Source organism: Castor canadensis, chromosome 3 (assembly GCF_047511655.1).
Source record: "Castor canadensis chromosome 3, mCasCan1.hap1v2, whole genome shotgun sequence".
Taxonomy (NCBI): Eukaryota; Metazoa; Chordata; class Mammalia; order Rodentia; family Castoridae; genus Castor; species Castor canadensis.
This window is the reverse complement of record NC_133388.1, coordinates 60,277,112-60,301,183: the sequence shown is the minus strand read 5'-3', so window position 1 is coordinate 60,301,183 and position 24,072 is coordinate 60,277,112. Positions and strand designations below refer to the sequence as shown.

Genomic DNA, 24,072 nt, shown 5'->3' with positions numbered 1-24,072 from the left:
GCGACTAATTCTATCAGTAAAGACACAATGAGCCACTTTCAGATTTAGGCAGTTTATTAGGTTTAGATAGCTTATTACTTAAGACAGTGAAATAAGAGTAGCCAAATAGTCAACTGCCTAGATCCTTGTCCCACATGCCAAAAAAGACAATGCCAAACAAAAGGGGCTGGCTATCTGTAAACTGCTGAGGAGTCCAATCTAGCCAGTCTTAGGCTAAGCAGTTTTATATCCTGCAGCTCTACTATAAGGGGGCAGGGAGTAAATGCCCCACACTTCATCACAACCAGGATGTGAGGAGAAACTATCTCATGACAGATTTCCAGGAGAAACAGAGGTAAGTGAGAGACAGCCTCATAGCAGCTCCTTAGAGGCCTCCCATCCTCTATTATTCCAGGAGAATCACAAAGTATGTCACAACTCAGATAAGCTGCAGCCCTGCAGTACAAGCCTTTGCTCTGTGGGCAGATGCAAGGTCACTAGGGTGCCCTGCTTCTATTCCTCTACACTTATGCCCCTGTAGGACATCTTCATCTCACTTTTCTAGATCTATCTATAAAAATCTTTTAAATACTTTCTGACCATTTCAAACAGTAAGTGAAATAGTCTATTTGCTGGAATGTCAGGAAACACTGAAACAATGAAAATGCTGGAACTGCTTGAATGTTGAAATAACAACACGCGTACCTGCCCAACCCTAATGACCTCCCTGCTAATGTCCAACACCTCTCCCAATCCTCTTTCCCAACAATCTTACCTAATGCCCATCCCCCTCCAACCTCCCTCTTTCCGCCACAGATGTTTAAAGTCCCCAGCCTGTAAGAAAGGCATGCTCTTGTCCCTCTCAGAGTGTTACTCTGATGGCCTAGATCTCCTCTCCCTAATAAAGACCTGGTGCTTGTGAAGGTCACAGATTCTTTTCTTGGTGTGTTTCTGTTTTCAGCTTCTTCACTTTCCTTTCACAGCTTCATAGTTTATTTTCTTTCAAAATAATAAAAATTATCCAAAATTTAAAAACCAATCAAAGGAAGGGCACTGGAAAAGATTACTTTACAAAAGAACACCTGTACATAGTTCTTACCATTATACTGGATGAATTTCATAATGTTCATTCCTTTAGGAACTATTGAGAATAATGCTTATGAAATTATACTTTTAATGCTTAATCAAAACAATTACGACTAAAAAGCTTTAAAAGGTAAAAACAGGGAAAACTTAAAATGAATTACACTAGGCTTACTATAGTATCATTCTTAAAATTTTTAATTTGACCACTTTCCTTTCTCAAGAAATATGAATTGGAAATTCACAGAACTTTAATTTTCAACTACAGAGCTTTAAACCAGTGGTCCTTAAAATACAATCCATGTACCAAAGAGTACCAGTATCACTTGGAAGCTGCTAGAAATGCAGATTCTTGTACCTTACCACAGATATAAGGAGTCAGAAAATATGGAGGTGAGGAGAGTTTGTTTTCTTATGCTCTCCAGGTGATTCTATGCATGCTGAAGTTTGGAAATCAGTTATTTCCATCCCAAATGTATCTGCTTAATTTTTACTATGAATTATAACTGTAACTCATTCAAAATTATAAGTAACAATTGTGACTATACTTGGTTCTTACCTATAAATGACTCAAAGTAACTCAAAGAACCAATAATTTCTGATATTCAAAACCTCACATTTGTCAAGTAGTTTCAAAAAGTTTATTTCAATAATAACCTTGTACAGAAGGAATGGCAAGTACCACAGAAAACAGAAAAGAACAATGAGCAAAAGAACAAATTAGAGTCAGATTTGGGAATCAAACCCACACCTGACTACTTAATAGGTGTATGAACTTGTAGATAAAATTTATATATAATATGTAAAATATATGATACACCACTGTATAAAATATATGTATTTTTATTTAAAGGAAAAAAAGGTTTTCCTACCTCTATCTACAGACAAAGTCTAGAAACTCTTAAAAAAAAATGTCTAGAAACTATGACCCTTGCAGCAGGTAAAACTACCACTCCTGGCACTCAGTGAGGTCCTTTTGAAGGACTGAAGGGCAGACTGCAGGAGGTCCCAAAAGGTGGTAAGTGGTCAAGGAGACACTTATCCTCCCTAGGAAATGCCTGCTTGCATCTGAAAGGCATCTCTGCCTTCAGACAATGCAAAAATAGGCTGTAAAATCCACTCCCCACCCTGGCCCATGGGATCACTGGTTTCCGGGTCCCCCTGCATTCCCCAATATGCAGTCTCTCTTCTCTTTTCTCCAACTAAATTCTCTACAAATAAAATCTTTCCGACTTCTGCTGTTAGAGTCTGTCTGTGCTTTCATTCTCAGAGCAGGCTCAAGAATCCTGAGCACCTGAAACTCCTGCGCGTGTCTTTTGTCCATCACTTTAATACTGTTCCCTCAAAGGTAATGGAACTCCTAGACAAATGGCTGATTCCAGAGCTGGGAAAAAGATGTCAAGATAAATTTGGAATGTTTACATTCTTTATAGCATGAAATACATGACTATTGGAGCCATTAAAACAAAAACAAAACAAAACAAAAAACACCTGAAGTTGGACATGGTGGTACATGCCCGTAATCCCAGCACTCAGAAGGCTGAGACAGAAAGAATGAGGCCAGTCTGGCTACAAAGTGAGAGCCTGTCTCAAAAAAACAAACAAACAGAAAAAAAAAATCACCCAACAAAGTAAAAAAAATTCCTTTGGAACAAAAATGAATTAAACCTCAGTAGTCAATGATAGAGCAATAATGTCGCCATTTTGTGAATCGTCCAAAATGGCAGCCCCGCCCCTTAACAGAAATTCCCATGCTGTAAGACAGCCCCACCCCTGCCAGAGACTACCGCACATGCGCTAACTTCCTTAACCTCCCCCTTCTATAAAAGCCACTCCTCACCCAGACTCTGGGCTGTGCCATCTTTTTCCCGGCTAGCCTGGCAGTTTGGGCCTGCCATTAAACTTTGCTCTATGGACGTGAGACTTTTCTTATGAGCTTTCTTTATGAGCAGCGTTTTTCCTAACATTTGGTGCCATGACTCAGATCAAATTGAGTTCCCCACACTGACCTTGCTCTCCTGGCTTCCCCCACCCCATCCTGCTCTCTCTCAACTCCCATTCCCTTCCTCTGGGATATGAGCTGCTTTACCGGGACCCCCGACTCTAGAAAACACCACTCTCTCACTAGCTCAAGGAAGTTCCTCCACCCCAGCGCACCTCCAACTGCCATCCACCACCGGCCAATCTTCCCTCAAGGTCCTCTCTCTCTCAGTGAGTCCTTCTCACACGCTGAGCTGTGGTCTCTCTCTCTCATTTCCTAGAAGACCTAGCGCTAGGTTGCAGCTTGCTCTCGTCCCTGGGAACTAGGCTCCCCACTAAGGACTGTGGACCCCCTGTGGTGAAGATGTTCCTTCTGGGTGTTCCACATTTCTCTTTCTCTACTGAGGACCTCATATTTCGGGGACGCCCGCCATATCTCTCCTCAGGTCAGGCCTCACCATGGGAGTTGGACCATCCCAAATTCCTTCAGACTCCTCATTGGGATATCTCCTGGCCAACCTTGGGACCCTATGCCTCATGCCTCATCTTAAGCAATGAAAGCTCATTTTTCTTTGTAATCAGGCCTGGCCCCAATACACATTAGGCAATGCCTCCAAATGGCCACTTAATGGCACTTTCAATCCCAATATCTTAAGGGATTTATACAATCTCTGTGAGCATGCTGGTAAATGCAAGGAACTTTACTACGTCCAATCCTTTCCCTATCTCTGCATCAAACCCTCTCTCTGTACTTCCTGTTCCCCTGTGCAGGTTCTGTTGCCTCTAAACCAGCTTCTAAATGAGCCAAATCTTTCCCGAACCTCCTCCTTTCCCATGTAAGCAGACTTCTTATGCTGCTCATGCTGCCTGCCTCTTTCTATCATGGAGTTAAACCAGCCACTTCCTGCCAACTCTGGCCTCATGGCAATTCCAGCTATGGGGAGCTCATGCTCCCCCTCTGTGGGCTGAGACCAAGCCTGGGGTTTATTCAGATACACCTGATGCTATGTTGTGGGAGTCCTGTTTGATTATCTGACGACTGCTTCTCTTTCCCTGCCTCCTGTCTAATGTCCCTTTATCCTGAGACAGCAACCAGAAGAATGAAGGTTTTGTGTTGCAAAAGTGTTCCAGTACCAGTCAATTCCTAGAGACACAGGTAGTGGCTAATCCCTCAGGCATGTGTCATGTCTCCAGGCTCTGCCTTCCTCTCCCTTACCTAAGATGTCAGGACACCTTTTCTGCTTCCTCTATGGTCTCACCACGTATCCTTCCTCTCTGTCTGCCTTCCCCTCCCTTGGCTTACTGGGACCCTGCCTCCCATGAAAAACTTCAAACATGGTACCTTATGACTTAAGTTATTCCAACTAGTTTGCCAGGCTTCTCAGTCTAAAGTAACTTTAAATCAGCTGCTTTACAAAAGCGCTTACAAAACTGCAGCTGCCATGCTCACGCCCTAACTTTGCCCCTACAAGGGGAGGAGGGAAAGCAAATAGGCGTGCTTGTGCACAGTGGAAACGCCTGCCACAGCTAAGAGAATCCACAGGCTAACCCAACACACATCCTAGGCCAACAGCCGCACATGGCGGTAGCTGTGGCTCGCCGCCACTTCCACTGGAATAAAACACGTGCAGAGTACACAGGAAGGGGGAAGGGGTGACAGGCCACAGGATCAGGCATAGGCAGTCAGGGTCATTTATCCCTGTGGAGGGAGTGACACCTTGTACAAACTCTGCTCCTAGCCCCACCTCACATGTCGGGACATCAGACCCAGCCCTTGTAAGCCAATTGTTAGCTCAAGGTTATAGTCTCAGAAATAACAAAATAGACATTACTGTGGTCTCTAAACTTCTCATTTAAAATTTTCTATACCTTTGGCCTCAACATAAATTTTTCCCTCCAAATATTAGCACTAGTTGTCCCGTATGGTACTGTTATTGGCCTGAGATGCCCTCTAAATGCCCTTCTCTAACTTTACAGATGATTTATTTCTTTGTTAAAAATAGCCTTTATTAAAGAGGCTGCCTGCTGTTAGCTAAAAGACCAGATCCTAGTGTTTTGTTCTTTCTAGATGGGATCTGCACCTTCCAGTCTTCTGGCTTGTAGATGTTAAAAGCTTTGTATTGAGGCCTGGCCTCAATATGTCTTGGGTGACCAAGAGAAGTGGCCTTCCACAGGGTTCCTTAAGTTACAATACCATACTCCAATTAGACCTTTTCTATAAAAGCTTAAAAAAAAAGTAAACTGAGGTCCCCTATACAAATTTCTACCTTCTAAGCCACCCCAATACTCAGAATGTCCTAATGGGTGCTTCCCCCTTCAACAGTAGGAAAAGGCAAGTCTATCTCCCCTTCCAGTTATCAGATCTAAGGGAAATTTCAAAACATCTAAACAACTGTATTGATGTCCAAATACACTCAAGCCTTTATCTCTATGATCCAAAGCTTTCAACTGACATGAAAGGATATTATGCTTCTACTAGACCAGACTCTTATCTCATTAGAAAAGCAATGGGTTCTGGCCCAGGCCACTCAGGTTGGAAATGATTATAAGGCTCAAGCAGTAGAGTGCCACTTTATAAGCATAAAGTCCTGAGTTCAAGCCCAGTACAGCCAAAGTAAAGAAAAAAAATATTTGGGGCTGAGGAAGTAGCTCAATGGGAGAATGTCTGCCCAGCATGTGCAAAGCCCTGGGTTCAATTCCCCAGCATTACTAAATCAGAAAAAAAAAATGGTAAAGAAGATAAGTGGCATTAATATCACTTCAGCCATCTCATAGTGTAAGAAAGCAGTTTAACCTAGACCAGATCCCTCATTCTTTGAGTGAGGAAACTGAGGCCCAGAACAGTTCAGAGACCTGCTCTCCAGAGTGTCAGATGTCAATGTAAAATAACAACTTTGCTTTACAGCAACGCCTTAAAGAAAATCCCCTTACCTTTCTACAACATCTTAAGAATGCTATCAAAAAACATACCAAGGTGGACCCAGAGTCACAGGGGAGAGAGGTTCTCCTCAAAGATAAATTTCTAACAGTCAGTCCCAGCCCAGAGTCACAGGGAGAGAGGTTCTCCTCAAAGATAAATTTCTAACAGTCAGTCCCAGATATTCGTAAAAAACTCAAAGACTGTGGCTGAAGGGAAAAAGTCATTGAACCAAGTAATACAGCTAGCCATGTCTGTATTTATAGCTATGTCTGTATGCCCGAGACCTTACTAACAGAGAGAAAGATAAGAGACATGACCTCATCGCTGCCCTCACCCGACTGGTGCCTGCATCTCAAGTTTGCTACCATGGTGGACAGGAGGGGCACTTCTGCAGAGAATGCTTAAGGGGGACAGCCCGGGAGACAGCCCGCCCCCAACCAGGACCCTGCCCTCTGCAAGGGTAACCACTGGAGGTCTAAGTGCCCCCGTCACCAGATAGAAGGTGAGGTGCCACCTCCTATGGATTTATGGGTCCCGGCCTCCTGTCCATGCTCCACTTATTAATATCGATATTGAGGAGCCTCAGGTAGTAATAATGGTAGAGAAGTAAAAGGTCATTTTCCTCCTAGACAGTGGAACCCATTTCTCTGTTTTACCTTTTTCTCCTGGTCCCTGGTCCAATGACAAAAGTTATCGTTTGGGGCAAATCTGGCCAGCCCATAGAGTGCTAGTTTACCTGGCCTCTGGCCTATTCTTGGGGAGACCTCTTCTTCTGTCACTCTTTCCCCATAGTACCTAAAACTCCAGTGTTCCTGCTGGGATGGGATTTACTATCTCAATTAAAAGCTCAAGTTCTCCTCCCCCCAGGCAGCTATCTCTGCTGCCTCCTTCAGGAACAAAGAGATTCCACAGTGTGGACTGATGAGATGAGTGTAGGGTGAGTCAGGATGGCCCTCCCTATTCAAATAAAACTCAAAACTCCCTCACAGTTTCCACACCCAAAACAACATCCCCTCAAGCCTGAGGGGCGAGGAGGCCTTATGTCTATTCCTTAAAACAACAAGGGCTGCTAATTAGTTGCTCCAGCCCCTATAATAAATTTAAAATTCTTATAAAAGCTAATTTTAAAATACAAGCTACAAAGTAAACAACTAAAAAGGATATAGATAGGTAGTAAATGTATTTTTTGAGAAGTTAAAGGAAAAAGAACTGTTTTTAGATATAAAAGGATTTTATAAAGGGTTCATCCTAAGGATTGTTTCAAATACCAGGGACAAACCATCAAAGGGTTTAGTATGTTGTATGAAGGTCTGAGTACATTTTAAAAGTGTATAATAAAAGCTTCAGTGTGTGATAAAGTTAAAGTTGAATATAATCTAAGAGTTGCCTAAAAGATTTTTAGGTCATGTCAAACTAAAATCAAATCCTCTATGTCTATATAATAACAAGGTTATCTTAATATTGTTCTGCTCTGAGTAACATCTACTAAAAACCGCTACAGAGAAAGATTTTATCAAAGAAATTATCTGTGTTTTCTGTTGATCTTGTCAAACTTTAAGTACTACTAAATCAGAGTTCATTTATGTATTTGCTCATGCAATGGTCTCTAAATGACCACCTTCTAACTGTGTTCAGTGTCTAGACTTTATCTAAATATGCTACAAACTTTTACAGAGTTAAAAGTATCAGTTTATGTAAAATGAGGAGCTAAATCTCTCTTTTATCCAAAAGTGTTACATTTAACCTGCATCCTGACAATCAGCCTCTATTTGCCTTTAAAGGTCCCACAAATGCTTCATAACAACTAACCTGGTCAGTCTTGCCACAAGAATTTAAAGACAGCCCTCATCTGGTCATTCTCATGACACCCACTGCTGTCAAGCCCAATGTGATCCCCCAGTGGTGACACCTCTCAAGAACAGTTAGAAAAATGGAGAACAGAATTGGAGGACTCTTGGAATTGTCTAGGGAACAACATTTCACAGTGGTTCTCCTGGCCAAAGGCCATCCTAATGCCTATGTTCTTGCTCTCCTATTCTTAAGCTTCCTCCCTTGTATCATACTACATGTCTGCTATTGCTAATCAAAAGTTTAACCAGTTGTACCTCCAGGATATCAACCTCTCCAAAACCATCCAGAGGACTGCTATGAGGGCCCCCACCAGGACACAGGAGCCTGAGGATCCTGCCTCATACAACACCCCCTGCCAGCAGAAAGCAGCTAAAGAGACTGATGCTACACCCCAATTCCTGATCCTCAGCCCCTACCCTCATCATTATTAAAGAAAAAAATGGGGGAATGCTAGCGTAATAATGTCACCATGTTGTGAATCGGCCAAAATGGCAGCCCTGCCCCTTAACAGGAATTCCCATGCTGTAAGACAGTGCCGCCGCGCACCCCCCCCCCCAGAGACTACCGCACATGTGCTAACTTCCTTAACCTCCCCTTCTATAAAAGCCACTCCTCACCCAGAATCTGGGCTGTGCCATCTTTTTACTGGCCACCCTGGCAGTTTGGGCCTGCCACGAAACTTTGCTCTATGGACGTGAGACTTTTCTTGTGAGCTTTCTTTGTGAGCGGCGTTTTTCCTAACAGTCAAAGATATGATAAATTGAGTATCAATCACAATATACTAAATTCATAAATTCAAGTGATACCTAAAAAAACAACTCTAATCAGTCAGCACTGGTGGATGCTAATGAACCAACTCACTAATTAAAGCCTACTAAAATAAAGGGAAACAATCACACATTTACCATGTTCTTCCTATGCTAACTGTACCACTGGATTCCTTTTCATAAAAGTACTCCAGCTAATAAATGAAGAAAGAAAGACAGAATGTTGCCAGTATGCACCCTTAATGAATGAACAGAAATAGTCATTGACTATGAAGGGCCACTAATATCACAAAGAGAGACAACCAGATATCAGGGCCTTCTGATGAAAGAACATACTATTAACTATGGAATATTCTTACAACCTCATGCCCCTGAACCATACACCAAAACCAAACAAATCAAACTACAGTCAACTGCTAGATCCAACCATGATTTTACAAAAAAAAAAAAAAAAAAGCAGCCCAGAAAACAGAAAAATCATACTAAAGTATATCAGGAAGATGCAACTAGAAACAACATACTGACCGTGAAAAATTTTGTGGCATTATCTGGATGCTCAACAAATAAACTGCAAGAAACAAAAAAGAGTATGCAAATTAAAAAACTTAAAAGACATATCAACCAGATACAACCTCTAATATATTCATTTCACATGAATGTACAACATTCTGAAACCAACTGGAAATTTGTGTATTGACTGGATTACTGAATATATTAACTAATCACTGGGGTTTTTTTGTTGTTGTTAAATAATGGTACAATAGTTATGCTTTTAAGACTTTGATCTTTAGCACAGTGAGGTGGCAAATGTCTGTAATCCTAGCACTTGGGAGCTGAAGTAGGAGGACTGAGAGTTTGAGGCAAGCCTGATCAGGTTCATAACTATTAAAGCTGGATGATAGGTACATATAGGTTCACCTTATTATTCAACTTTTATGTGTTTCTGAAATTTTACACAGTAAAAAAGAGTGATGTTTTTAAAAGGATAATCTAAGGCAATAAACTTTGAATATGATTTATACAAGAAGAATCTTAAGTTCAGAGAGTTTAAACAAATTAACAAGATCATAAAATTATTAAAACATATTATTGGGATCAGAATGTTTTCTTAATTTTAAAACAATTTCTCAGGGCTGCCAGAGTGGCTAACGTGGCAGAGCACCTGCCTAGCAAGCTCAAGACCCTGAGTTCAAACCCGAATACTACCAAAAAAAAAACTACAATAAAACAATATTCTCTATGTATTATATTCAAGAAAATACAATACTGAATGGTATTGAGCTGCTTAAAATATTACTGAATTAATTTATAATTGAAACTATAATGTAAGTGAGCATCCAGAATACAACTCTGCTCAATTGTCTTAGTGTATGCGGTACTGTTCTAAGCTACTTACATGCATCAATTCCCTTCATAATGAGATAAAACTGTTATTATTATTCTGATTTTGAAGACAGAAATTTGAGGAACAGAACTACTAAGCCCAAGCTAAGATTCAAACCTCGGTACTCTGTTTCCAAAATTCTTTGGTATTTTTTTTTCCTTGTCTTTTCTTTTTTGGTGCTAGAATCGAACCCAAGGCCTCCCACATGCTAGACAATCGCTCTACCACTGAGCTATATACCGGCTTTATTTCCAAAATTCTTAAATAAGTGTGTAATTTCTTAATCTTATTAAAATTTTGACTAAAACAAGAAATTAAAAATATGCAGAAAGATAAATCACACACACCACATTTAAATGCACAGATCAGACACCAAAGCACATCAGGGCTTTAAAGTGAAATAAAGACGGATCCATTAACAATCATTTCCTTCGCATAATAACAAATTTACTATACCAAGTTCTCCCACACACCGGTCATATTTTTTCTTCTTAATTTTAGTACCATAAAACAAATACTTAAGAGTACTTGTGGTAGAGCACTAGCCTAGCAAGTGGCAGGCCCTAAATTAAGTTTTAACAAAGTAATAGTATTATACTTCACTTTTAATCATACTCTTGTATAAATATCCACAATATGTTTGATGAGGACTTCACAAGTTTTGGTTCTGAGACCAAGATAATAAGAGTTAAACTGTGAGTTTAGTTAATATTTATCTACTTAATTGAAACCTACGTTACAAAGTGGTTTTGCTAAAATCAGTTGGGAGGCAATTAACTACCGAAATACAGATCATAACCACAGCAAAAAATAGTGAAGAGAAATGAGGACTGCTTTTAAAAAATCCAAACACTTTTCTGTAAAAAATGTGATTTATGAAACTAGTATTTTATTTTAATTGCTTGTTTCTTAAATTTCTTCCCACAGTTCAACATTCCTTACAGTAGAATTTGACTAATGATGGTATATAATTTCATCAGTGAATCTGTGGAAAGTTGGCATATTTTCCCTTTCTCTGAGACTATTTTCATTACATCTGGAGAAACAAAAGTAAATTTAGGAGCCTGTCATTAACATGAATCATTATACCATGGACTCAGAAATAACACAGCAGAAAGCAAGTCCCTAAAGGTGTTACTACATGCAGTAAAAGCTCAAAGTTACATAATTAACTCCTGTCCACTGAAAAACTGGCTGTAACAGATGTGAAATTCTGTACAGATTAGTGCTCAGAATGCAGTAAAAATTGGATTTAAAAAAATTATGGCTATGATTCAGATCAGAAATACATACTGACTTTAGAAAATAGGCCAAAGTATATGAAATATGTTGCTGAAATACACTGAGAAAACTCTTTGAATTCTAAAAGTATAAAAATAAGCTCATAATTTCTTAACCTTCTTAAACTCTGACATAAGCAATAAGATTCAGAAATCTAATAAGGATACAGTAAAATATACAACCAAATAATATATAATAAAAGATGTGTGAATGATTAACAGTGTAAATCTCTAGTTTTAGCCTATATTTTCAACACTCTCTTCCCTTTCCACCCAATTTTCTCAAAGTTCTAAGCAAATAGACAAACTGACTAATTTGAGTTTTATTTTCTTCCTCTGAACAATTATTCCAGTGGATACAGACATAGTACATATATAGATAAAATGTGCCATAGTACATATATAGAAAATATAACCTTCAAAAATTGTTGTAAGGATTACATGGGTTGCTATTCATTAAGTATGAATGTATGGCATAATACATAATACATAATAAATTGAATTATTATAATCATTTGTTAATGTTAATAGCATCTTTTATTTGTATACTTCCCCACAACTTCTTAAACTATACAAATTATTATTTATTTTTACAAATTCTTAATAGTAGACAGAGTTCACACTGATTTCAAGTATTTATGGATGTCTTTAAAATTTGGATAAAAACAGAAAAAGTTATACCCTGGTTCAACCAATAAATTTATTATCTGACTGGAAATACACAATGTTTTGGGAGCAATTCTATTTACTCTGCTTAAGCTCAGCTCAAAAAATTAAGGCATCTATGTAGCACACATATTCCTGTAATCCATTAACTAAATTATTGAAAAAAATTTCTTTGTGGTACTGGAGTTTGAACTCAGAACCTCCTGCTTGCTTGGTAAGTGCTCTGCCACTTGAGCCACTCCATCAGCCCTAAACTATTAAAAGTTTTGTTTTACCCGAATTTGCAAATTTTAGTGTATCTTTAACTACCTCCTTTCAACTTTCTGAGGTGTACTATTAATAATACAATTTAAAGTGTTGCTATTCTAGAATTTTCTGAAAGTATAAAATCTGTTCCCCAGGTTCTGACACAGTGGCTCATGCCTGTAATCTTAGGCACGATGGAGATTGGGAGGATGGCAGTTCGAGGACATGACCAGGTGAAAAGTTAGCAAGATCTCCACTTTAGTCAATAAGCCAGGCCTGGTGGTACAGATAGTAGTTATGAATTGAAAATTCAGAGCAAAATATGGGGATCCTATCCTAAAAATAACTAAAGCAAAAAGAGCAGGGGGGCTGTGGCCGAATGGCCTAGGAAGTGTTTGGCCCTGAGTTCAAACTCCAGTATTGCTTAAAAAAAAAAAGGTGTTCCCTATCTATATCTATGATTAAATATAAAGACTTTTCTAGTAAATACACAAAGGATTTCAAGAATTCAAGAATAAGATTATTTTAAAAATCTGCTTGTACCTATTACAGCTGTAAACAGAATATCTAGTAAATGGATTAGATTTATACTCTACAGGATAATAATTAGTAAGATATGTGATGTCAATGAAGTCTCATTTCATAAATATACGCCATGGAAACTAGTGCATTTTCCAAATCTTCATCAAGGAGACAAAACATAAAAGATATAAATTCCAATCTGTAAGATAAGTGATCCACAGACACCTGACGAAAAAAAGGGTCCACAAAGAAGACTCATCTTGTTTTACTCCCCGGAAAAGGAAAAGGACATGGTAACTACTTGAAAAATGTCCCTTGTCCATATCCCTTGAAAAATATTCTTTATAGAGAGAAAGGGTAATTCTTAAACTTCTATCATAACTGTTGATAAAATATCATGCAAGACTTCCCAAATTCCTTTTTCTTTTTGTTTCTTTATTACACAACCTCTAGTTATTAACTTGGTTTCCAAAGTTCTCAGATATAGAAAAAGAGTGTATTGGATTTTTGACCTGAAAATTCTGACCACTGGAAAGGCTAATCTTCTATTTCAACATAATCTGGCATTCTAATGTGTACATTCTAATGTGTACATCTAACATGTACATCACTCTCTTGTTTTCTTTCATTTGGATTGGGTTCTTTAAGTCTGAGCATACACACGAAAGCATACATTTGAGCTTCTGAGGCTGGAAACCAGACACTAACTTCTACAATCATCTCTTAGTTTTCACTCCTCTTTCCTTCCTCACCTTGTCCCTAAAATGGAAAAAGGGTGGGAGGTATTTTTTTCGTTGCTTTGGTCTACTGAAATAGGTAGCCAAACCAAATTTTGACAAATTAACTTATACTTCAAAATTATTAACGAAGAAACAATCTGGAATTTAAACCAATACATGCATGTTTACACATCCTTATTTGCATTAAAATTCTTTTCCCAAAAGAAAACAAAGAAGCCTATGATAGTTTAAGTGTGCGATAAGGCAAAAATCAGATACAAATTTCCAACTTGCACCAGCCAGGAGCACTACTTTAAAGTGGTTTGGCATATGTGACACAATTATTCCAACATTTTAAAAGTATTTGAGAGACTTCTCAAATGAAGTAGGCATACTTCAATTTTAGAAGAATAAATTAACTCAAGACTCTTCTCATTAGGTCATTCAGAAGTAATTGCATTAGTTCTTTTAAAAAAATCTCTTCAAACTCAGCATAATTGTACACACCTGTAATTGCAGCACGCGGAAGGCTGAGGCAAGAGGATCCCGAGTTCGAGGACAGCCTGGACTTCAGGACCTTGTCTCAAAAAACAAACACAAACAAACAAAATCTCTATTCCACACTCCAATGCATTTAGTCTCACGCAAAATAATCTAGCTCGAGTGTACTCATTTCCAGGAAGAAAATGCTCATCAAACTCTCCGTTCGCCAAAAACAAAGAAATGTCTACCAACCCTAAATCCACAGAGCAGAATTCTCTTAGGGCCATGATGCTAGTATCTTGCACTGCACTGAAAATCGCCTTTGCAATCTCCGTTTCCAGGAGACTGAAAGGCTGCAGAGACGCTGGAGGATCCTGCTGGGAGATTGGGGCGGTGGAAGGAGGGGGTGGAGACAGGGAGCGTCCCACAGAGGAACTGGACTGGAAGGAAAGACTTTGAAGACGTTATCTAATGGGAGGCGGTTAGCTATAGGCAGAAACAACTTATCTCCAGATTATCTACGTTTAAAAGAGAGATTATAGTGATGGGGTAAGGAAAAACGACAGAAAACCATCAGCCCTCCCCATACAGCGGGTTGAGAATTACGAAAGGAGATAAGGGCGATGAAGGAAGAACGAGTAAAGTCCTCAAAGACCAGAAATTGAAACAAAGTACCGGGTCTATGAGCTTGGCCTTGGTCCGGATCTCCGATACTGCTAAGCGATCCGCAGGAGAAAAGGATCACATTTAGGACTGTAGAGAATAAAGCCTTTACATCTGTAACCAGCCCCGCATAAGATGTCGCCTCGCTCCCTGCCTGCTCCTGTCGATTCCTTCACCTCTCACTCTAGCTCTTGTGGCTGGCTCTCTGGCAAAACTGTTGCGCCGCTGGAGGACAGCAAAAGAAAAATACCTGAGTCCCAGGAATAACACCTGCAGCGACAGGAGGAGGAGCCGCAGACAATTGGAGCCAAGGCAGGATTCTCACTTGCTCTAGTCAAACCTCAACTCTCGCGGGTGGGGCGGGGAACTTCCGCCGGGAGTACCGCAGCGTCACTTCCGCCTGGTTTCTTGATTTCCCCCTCCCCCCCGCCAACCCCCCTTCTCCTGCCCAAACCCCCCTCCCACACCTGCCCCCAGCTCCGGGCCTCAACTCCAGCTACATCCCAACATTCTGACTTCCTCTTCCAGGAGACAGATCCCTAGTCTTAATACCTGGAGTGGACTACATGACCCAGAATTCACCTCGGGAGGCTGATTTCCGGGTCAACAGGCCCGCGCTGGGCACATCACCATGGAAGCGATCGGTTTGGTCACGTGGCGGCCCTGGTTACGCCTGGTGGCAGCTGTCGGGGTCTGGGGCTCACGCGGGGGCCATTTTGCCAAAGGCTGCCACCGAGAGTTGCAGGCGGCCTGTCAGCAGACCGAAGCTGTTCCTTTTCGTCCTGTGCAGCTTGGGACTTGAAGAGGAACTGAAAGGTTGGGCTTCCTTCAGCCCTTTGGAGACGGCAATGGTTTCCTCCAGCCACCGCTACCTGACGACCCTCCATGGCGGCTGCGCGGTCCGAGCTGCTTTTACTGCCGCCCCTTTCAACCCCTTGTGCCTATCGCCTCCAGCGAGGCAGTCGTCCTTCCGCCCCACAGACTGATGATAGTCGAGTAGGGGGCACCATGCGAGGAGAGAAAAACTACCACTGCCGTGGAGCTGCCGGGGACCACGATTCCTGTCCCCCTACACTTTCGCCTCTGGCCTCGACCCTCTTGCTACCCGCGGAGGCAGTGTCAAGTAGTTGGTCTGGGCCTGGAGGCGGTTTGTCGGGAGGAGATGAAGAAGAGACTCGGCTCCTTCAACTCTTGCGAACCGCACCGGATCCCTCCGAGGCCTTCCAGGCTTTGCAGGCTGCTTTGCCGCGGCGGGGTGGTCGACTTGGCTTCCCTCGACGCAAAGAAGCATTGTATCGGGCCTTAGGCCGAGTGCTTGTGGAAGGAGGGAGTGATGAGAAGCGACTTTGCTTGCATCTTCTCTCAGACGTTCTCCGGGGTCAGGGGGAGGCAGGCCCGCTGGAAGAGGCCTTTAGTTTAGCACTTTTGCCTCAACTAGTTGTCTCCTTAGGAGAAGAGAACCCAGCCCTGCGGAAAGATGCGCTGCAGATTCTGCACGTGTGTTTGAAACGTAGTTCTGGACAGGTGCTTAGGACGCTTATACAACAAGGTCTGGAAAGTACTGATGCCCGGCTTAGAGCTTCCACAGCACTACTGCTCCCTATCTTGCTTACTCCTGAGGATTTATTGCTTGGCTTAGATCTCACCGAGGTGATAATATCTCTAGCCCGGAAGCTTGGCGATCAGGAAATAGAAGAAGAATCTGAGACATCTTTCTCTGCACTTCAACAAATTGGGGAGCGTCTTGGCCAAGAGAGGTTTAGATCCTATATCTCTCGCCTGCCTTCTGCCCTGAGGAGGCACTACAATCGCCGCCTAGAGACCCAGTTTGGAAGTCAGATTCCTTATTATTTGGAACTAGAAGCTTGTGGATTTCCTGAAGATACTGTCCCCTGTGCAGTGACTCTTTCCAATAGCAATCTTAAATTTGGGATTATTCCTCAGGAGCTGCATGCAAGATTGTTGGATCAGGAAGACTATAAGAACCGGACTCAGGCAGTTGAAGAACTAAAACAGGTGCTAGGAAAATTTAACCCTAGTTCTACCCCTCATTCTAGTCTTGTTGGCTTCATTAGCCTATTGTATAATTTATTAGACGATTCTAACTTCAAAGTGGTCCATGGCACACTTCAGGTTCTGCATTTACTGGTTATTCGCCTTGGAGAGCAGATACAACAATTCTTGGGACCAGTTATAGCAGCTTCTGTCAAAGTGCTGGCAGACAACAAGTTGGTGATCAAACATGAATACATGAAAATCTTCCTTAAACTAATGAAGGAAGTAGGTCCTCAACAGGTGCTTTGTTTACTGCTGGAACATCTTAAACATAAACATTCCAGAGTAAGGGAGGAGGTTGTGAACATTTGCATCTGCTCCCTCCTGACCTATCCCAGTGAGGACTTCGACTTACCCAAACTGTCTTTTGATCTTGCCCCAGCTCTTGTAGATAGCAAACGCAGGGTACGCCAAGCAGCACTAGAAGCTTTTGCAGTGTTGGCCTCATCAATGGGCTCAGGTAAAACCAGCATCCTTTTTAAAGCTGTTGATACTGTTGAAATGCAAGATAATGGAGATGGAGTGATGAATGCTGTGCAGGCCAGATTGGCTAGAAAAACCCTACCAAGGCTAACAGAACAAGGATTTGTAGAGTATGCAATACTCATGCCATCTTCTGCCCAGGGTAGGTCAAGCCATTTAGCACATGGAGCAGATACAGACTGGCTTTTGGCTGGTAACAGAACTCAGAGTGCGCATTGCTACTGTGGTGACCACAGAGGGGACAGCATGCAGATGTATGGATCTTACAGTCCAACTATCTGTACCCGAAGGGTATTAAGTGCAGGAAAAGGAAAAAATAAATTGCCATGGGAAAATGAGCAGCTTGGAGTCTTGGGAGAAAGTCAGACCTCCAGTTCCAAGGATACAGAGCAGGTATGCTTCTTGTCTGATTTCCTGGGGTTGAAATTGAAAGAATTTAAAATGAAAATAGGCCTGTGATGACTGAAAAGTGATGCTTCTTGAAGGCTGTTATTTTAGGTTAATTTAAATGCTATTGTGGAATCCATTATAATGGTACAGACCACATAAAATCTTTTAATAGGCAATCAAGAACAGAAATTATTGATTGTTTAAATTAAGGCACAATGTGATATGAACAATACCTGGATTTCAATTTTGGCTTTTTACTTTGGCATGTCAGTCAACTCATTAATTAAACAAACAGTGAATACTTAGTAGGTGCCAGATAAAGACCTAAATTCTGGTAATGAATCTGAAACCAGTTCTACACAGTTTAGGGAAAAAGTCAGACCTATAAGACCAGCACTTAACTCATTTGTTAAGTGCTAGACTAGAAATACAGAGTCCTGTGGGAATACTGAAGGTAGAATAAATAATTCCACTAGAAAAATTTAAAGCTTTCAGAGAAAATATGACATTTAAGCTGAGATTCTTTTCAGTTTTTATTTTAAAAATTACAAACCTACAGGTAAGAGTACAATGAGTAGCCATATCCTTTGTTTGTATTTACTGTTTGTTAACATCTTGCCGTATTTGCTGAACCATTTGAAAGTAAGTTGCACACATATTGAAACTTGACTCCTAAATATCTTGACATATATCCCCTAAGAATAACATTCTTTGTATAATACCTTTATTATGCCTTTAATAGATAGTTTGTATTTACATTTCCTCATTTGTCTCCAAAGTGTTTTACAGGTTTTGTTTTACTTTAATCATCCAGGATCTTGTCATGCAGTTATGTCTTTTTATTTAGCATTATGTCACTAGCTGTTTGTGTTTCTTTGTTTTTTCATGACATCGACTTTTTTCAAGAGTCTGGGGTAGTTTTTTGTAGAATGTCTGACATTTTAAATTTATATGATTGTTTCCTTATAATTAGATTCAAGATAAACACTTTAGCAAAAAATACTATACAGGTGATAAGTAGTTTGAACTTCACAGTGCATCACATCACCACACAAATAATATGAGGTTGTTCAACTATTTGGTGGTACTTAATTTTATCATTTGAATAGGTGATGATAACCAGAACCATTGTGAAGATATGTTTTCCCCTTTATAATTAACACACAATCTGTACAATAATAGTTTGAGACCACATCCTAACAACCTTTTACTCACTGTTTTTTTCTCATCCACTAAAGATTCTTACCTGTGCTATTTATTATATGGGGCTACAAAAATGATAATTAAAGAAATATTCTAACATTTCTTCCATATTGATTACCTAGAATTCTTTTTTATGTGTAATAATTATAAATATGTACCTTTTTTGGTGCTAAAATTGTCCTTTGACTAATGGCTGGTTCCTGTGTCCTTTGGAAATGACTGTTCAGTATTTGAGCACTTCCTTGACTCAAAATATAGTATGTTAGCCAGGCTTACCTGGTAATTTTCCTGCTCCAAAGATGGAATCATCTATTTTTTTCGAGAGAATATTGCCTATTTAGTAGAGAGTGGTTTTTTTTAAAATATATATAAACAAATAACCTCAATTTTTTAAATTAAAATGAAAATTCTTTCTTTCATGGTGAGCTGTTCACGTTTAAAGGGTGATATTTAAACGTCAAATCTGTGTATAGATTTGCTCATTGCTATTTTTTGCCATTGCAGATTGGCGCTTTCAAAGTGGCCAGAATCTGAGAATATCTTTTCTTTTTTTTTCTTAATGAGTTCATATTAAAACTCCAATTCAAATCCAGCAGCACAGGGTTCTTCCTCATCTTTTGTTCCATATTTGAAATAAAATGTACAAAACAGGGGTGAGCCCTAGTTCCCGGCATCATATTGTGTATCCTACAATATACCAAAAATTACTTGAACAATAATGTAACAACTACCAAGTAAATGAAGTTCATGATTTCTTTACGGTTCTTCTTTTACTTAGAATTATCTCAGAGAGTCCAGATTTTTCATAAATTAATCCTTTTGTCTGCGTGATTATGATTCTGTGTGACGAAAGCTAAATAGGAGTTTGCTAAGTGTGGATGGGTCCAGGTGAATTTCAAACTGAAAGAATAGGATGTTCAGAACCAGTTCATGAAAGGACTCAGCAAATAAGAGAACAGAGAATTTTTGCATAGCTGACACAAGAGGGTTTAGTGGGAAGTACAGAAGATGATATTGGAAAATGTAGGCAGGAATGAAGTATTGGGATTGTTTTTGTAACTACAAATACTCCTTGTCTTATGATGGGTTTTTTGATAAACCCATCATAAATTGAAAATATCATAAGTCAAAATCACATTTAACACAATTAGCCTATTGAACATGATAACTTAGCAACCCAGTACATTGTGAAATATGGGTCATTCACTCTCATGATCCTGTAGCTAACTGGTAACTGCAGCCCATTGCCACTAACCAGCATTGTAAGAGAGGATTGTACTACTTAATGCTAGCCTGAGAAAAGATCAGAATTCAAAGTATGGTTTCTACTACTTACGTTTTTGCACTATCATAAAGTCAAAAAATTGTAAGTTGGGGACTGTATGTACATAATAAGTTTGGACTTTTTGCAGTAGACCTCAAACAGATAGAGGTGACCTGTATGTTCTTGATGCTCCTTCCAATTCCAGAATGTATAGGGTTTGGGGGGAAATATTTTTCTCATTTCTGTAATCTGGTTACAAGATTATTCTCATGTATTATAAACATTACCTAGAGTAGATGATTTTCTGTAAGCATTGACCTTAAGATCAATAATAGATCTTTAATAAGATCTATTATGTGTTAAGTCTAAGATGTCAGTGTATGTATAAGATTCTGGTGCTGGCCAAAGCAACAAGAATCAGAAAATAGTGCATTTCTAAAGTGCCAGTATAAACTAATTTACATTTGAAAGATTCTATGGTAAAATTCAAACATGCCAGAAATCATGTTGTAATTATTTGCTCAGAAATGGTCTATAGAACTATGCTGGAAATTCTCTTAATGGAAAATGGAATAAATATGACAATATTTTTATATGTACAGCTTTTAAATACATACATATATATTTAAATTAATCAACTTTATTTCTTAGGGAAGTTTTAGGTTTAATGGAAAATACAAATAGTCTACTCCACTACATCCTGAACGTAATGGTACATCTGTTATAACCAGTGAAAACATAGTGACATGTCATTATCCTGAAGTTCATAAGTTTATAGTAGGGTTCACTTGTGTATTGTGTATTGTATGGGTTTTGACAAATGTTATCTATGTGTGGTATCCACCATTATAGTAGCATAATGAATAGTTTAGCTGCCCTAAAAATCCTCTGAGCTATGAAAGTTCATCTCTTCTCCCCCTCTAAGTCCCCTGGCAACCACTGGTCTTTTTATTGTCTCCAAAATTTTGACTTTTGTTCGTAATATTCCTTTACTATTAATGCTTGTGAGCTATAGCAATGTTCTTTTTCATTTCTGATATTGTAATTTGTGCCCTCTCTTTTTTTCTTGGTTAGCCTAGCTAGAAGCTTATCAGTCTTACTAATCTTTTCACATAATCAGCTTTTAATTTTGTTGACTTTTCTCTTTTGATTTCCTGTTGTTTTCTGTACTACTCTTTAAGATTTCACTTGAGATTTCGTCTTTGACACATGTGTAATTTGCAGGTATGTTATTTTTTCTTTTTTATTATATTATTGTTGTACTGGGGCAGGTATGTTATTTTAGTCTCCAAGTATTTGGGAGTTTTGTTTTAGTGAGTGCTTCCTCTGTTACTGATTTCTAGCTTAATCCTCTTGTAGTCTGAGAACAGATATTGTATCCTTTCTATTTTTTTTAAATTTGTTTATATATTTTGTTACCTTGAATGTAGTCTGTCTTGGTGAGTGTCCCTATGTGAGTGAGAAGAACGTATAATCTGTTATTAGAAAAAGTCATCTATAGATGCCAGGTCATTGATGGTATCGTTGAGTACAAGTGTGTCCTCACTGATTTTCTCCATGTGATGAAGTCTCCAAATGTAATAGTGGATTTGTCTATTACTCTTTTCAGTTCTCCATTTTTCCCCCCATGTAATTTGACTTTCTGCTCTTAGGTGCATACACATTGAAGATTGTTATGTTTTCTTGGCATATTGATCCCATTATCATTATATTATGCCTCTCTTTATCATGATAGTTCTCTTTGATCTTTGTCTCAAATTAATACAGCTATGTCTGCTTTCTTTTGATTAGTGTTAGAATGGTATATCTTTCTCCACCTCATTATTTTTAATTCATGTCTATCATTATATTTAAGGTTGCCTTCTTAAAGACAACATATACTTGGGTCTTGTTTTCTGATTTACTCTGACAGTCTCTGTCTTTTAATTGATATATTTTAAACTATTGACATTTAAGTAATTGTTGATACAACGAATTAATATCTACCTTTTTGCTGTTTTTTTTTTGTCACTCTGTTCTTTGTTCCTGTTTTTGTCTTAAATGTATTTTTTTTTGCCTTTTGTAGTTTTAATTGGGAATTTTTATAAGATTTTGTTTTCTCCTTTTGTAACTTATCAATTAAACTTCTGTTTTTTCACTTTTTAAAGTAATTAACTTAGAGTTTGCAGTGTACATGTACACATATGGAAGCATCCATAATCAAATACATTGTTGCTATTATCTTAAGAGTAAGAGCTAGGAATCTATATTGCTACCTTTATCTCAAACTAGCAAAAGAAATTAGCATAAGAAAAACTATGTCTTTCTTATTATCTCTTGTTTTCTCTTCAACAAAATCAGAGAACATGAGGGTAGAACAGGTTCTGTCCTGAAGGGGGGTTGGGGGGTAACAATGTATACATGTTAGTAAATGTAAAAACGATTAAAAAAAAAAGAATAAAAAAAAAGGCTTTATTTTTATCTTTACTTTCTCCAATGCACTTTAGCATATAAAGCTAGGTTCCTGACCTCTGTAATTTCTTTTTATCTGAAGAACTTCTTTTAACATTTCTTGCAAGGCAGGTTTCAATGGCAAATGACTTCAACTTCTGTTTGTCGGTGAATGTCTTTGTCCCTCACTTTTGTGAATAATTTCCCAAATATAGAATTCTTGGTTGGTGGATTCTTTTTGTCACTCCACAGTAATATTTTGCTTCACTTTCTTCTCCATTTACATGGTTTCTGATAAGAAAGTTGTAATCTGATCTTTGCTTTTCTATAGGTAAGGTGGTTTTTTTTGTTTGTTTGTTTTACATCTTTGACTTTTTTTTTCCAGTCCAGGTTTTTCTTTAGCCTTGATTTTCTGTAGTTTGAAAATGATATGTCTATATGTAGCTTTTCTGGCACTTCTAGCCACATCCAGTCTACTAATGAGCACATCAAAGGCTGTCTTAATTTTTTTCTTAAAATGTTTTCGGTCTCTAGGTTTCTTTTTTGGTACTTTTTTTTTTTGTAATATTTCCACCTCTCAGCTTATATTATTCATCTGTTCTTGTGTGTTGTCTGTTCTTTTCTTTATAGTCCTTAGCATATTATAGCTTTAAAAGTTTATTCCAACCTTTCTACCACACTTTATTATTATTTTTAAATTTTATCATTAATAATGCAAGGGAATTTCATTATGAAAATTTTGTAGATGAATACAGCACACTGTGAACAAGTTAACCCCCCCATCATAATCTCTTTTCAAAGAGTTTGCTGTGTTTCGCTATGCTGTCTTCATAATAGACATGTAATACACTTCAAACCACTTCACCTCCTAGTGCCCTCCCTTATCCCCCTCCTCCCTCCTACTGATTCCACTCCTGGTGTCCCTTTTACATTCATGTCCTGTTTTTTTATTATTGTTATTTTATTTTATTTTTTTATTTCTTTTATTCATATGTGCATACAATGTTTGGGCCATTCCCCCCCCCCCCCGTGCCCCCTGCCCCTCCCTCCCCACCAACCCCCTCTTGCTTGTTCTGCCCTTATCTCTAATTTTGTTGAAGAGAAGACATAAGCAATAATAAGAAAGACAAAACATTTTTGCTAGTTGCGATAAAGATAGCTATACAGAGAGATTCCTAGCATTGCTTCCATGTACAAATATGTTACAACCCAAGTTGATTCATCTCTACCTGACCTTTTCTCTAGTTCCTGATCCTTTTCCCATATTGACCTCTGTCACTTTAAGGTTTCTGTATTAGCTCCTCTGCAGTGGGGATATCAAACACTTTCATGTTTTGGGTTTCCTCCCTATCCCCATACCTCCTGTATGTGCTCTCCCCTTATCATGTGACCCAAGTCCAACAACATTGTGTATTTGCCCTAGATCTAAAGTCTGCATATGAGAGAGAACATAAGATTTTTTTGTCTTTTGAGCGTAGCTAACCTTGCTCAGAATGATGTTCTCCAGTTCCATCCATTACTTGAGAATAATAAGATTTCATTCTTCTTCATGGCTGCATAAAATTCCATTGTGTATAAATACCACATTTTCTTAATCATTCATCTGTAGTTGGGCATCTTGGCTGTTTCCATAACTTGGCTATTGTGAACAGCACTGCAATCAACATGGGTGTGCAGGTACCTCTGGAGTAACCTGTGTTACAT

At 39.0% G+C, this 24,072-nt stretch overlaps 2 protein-coding genes across 25 annotated transcripts in view; one reads left to right on the top strand and one right to left on the bottom strand.

Annotated features, from left to right (window-relative positions):
- Klhl28 (kelch like family member 28) overlaps positions 1-14,917 on the bottom strand; it is a 55,992-nt gene extending 41,075 nt beyond the window's left edge. For 8 of the 20 annotated variants that reach the window (XM_074068069.1, XM_074068070.1, XM_074068060.1 and 5 more), the window contains exons 1-2: positions 14,794-14,917; positions 9,106-9,148 (exon numbers count right to left, since the gene is read on the bottom strand). Coding sequence is in view for 2 of the 20 variants with exons in the window: in XM_074068056.1 (XP_073924157.1) it covers positions 9,106-9,148; positions 13,905-14,167 (306 nt within the window). In the remaining 18 variants the exon portion in view is untranslated. The other 12 variants (XM_074068059.1, XM_074068065.1, XM_074068058.1 and 9 more) reach the window with 9 other exon arrangements.
- A 249-nt stretch (positions 14,918-15,166) lies between these two features.
- Positions 15,167-24,072, top strand: part of Togaram1 (TOG array regulator of axonemal microtubules 1) — an 83,317-nt gene continuing 74,411 nt past the window's right edge. For 2 of the 5 annotated variants that reach the window (XR_012446174.1, XM_020181714.2), the window contains exon 1: positions 15,167-17,474. Coding sequence is in view for 4 of the 5 variants with exons in the window: in XM_020181714.2 (XP_020037303.2) it covers positions 15,429-17,474 (2,046 nt within the window). In the remaining variant the exon portion in view is untranslated. The remainder of the gene's footprint in view (positions 17,475-24,072) is intronic. The other 3 variants (XM_020181710.2, XM_020181711.2, XM_020181713.2) reach the window with 3 other exon arrangements.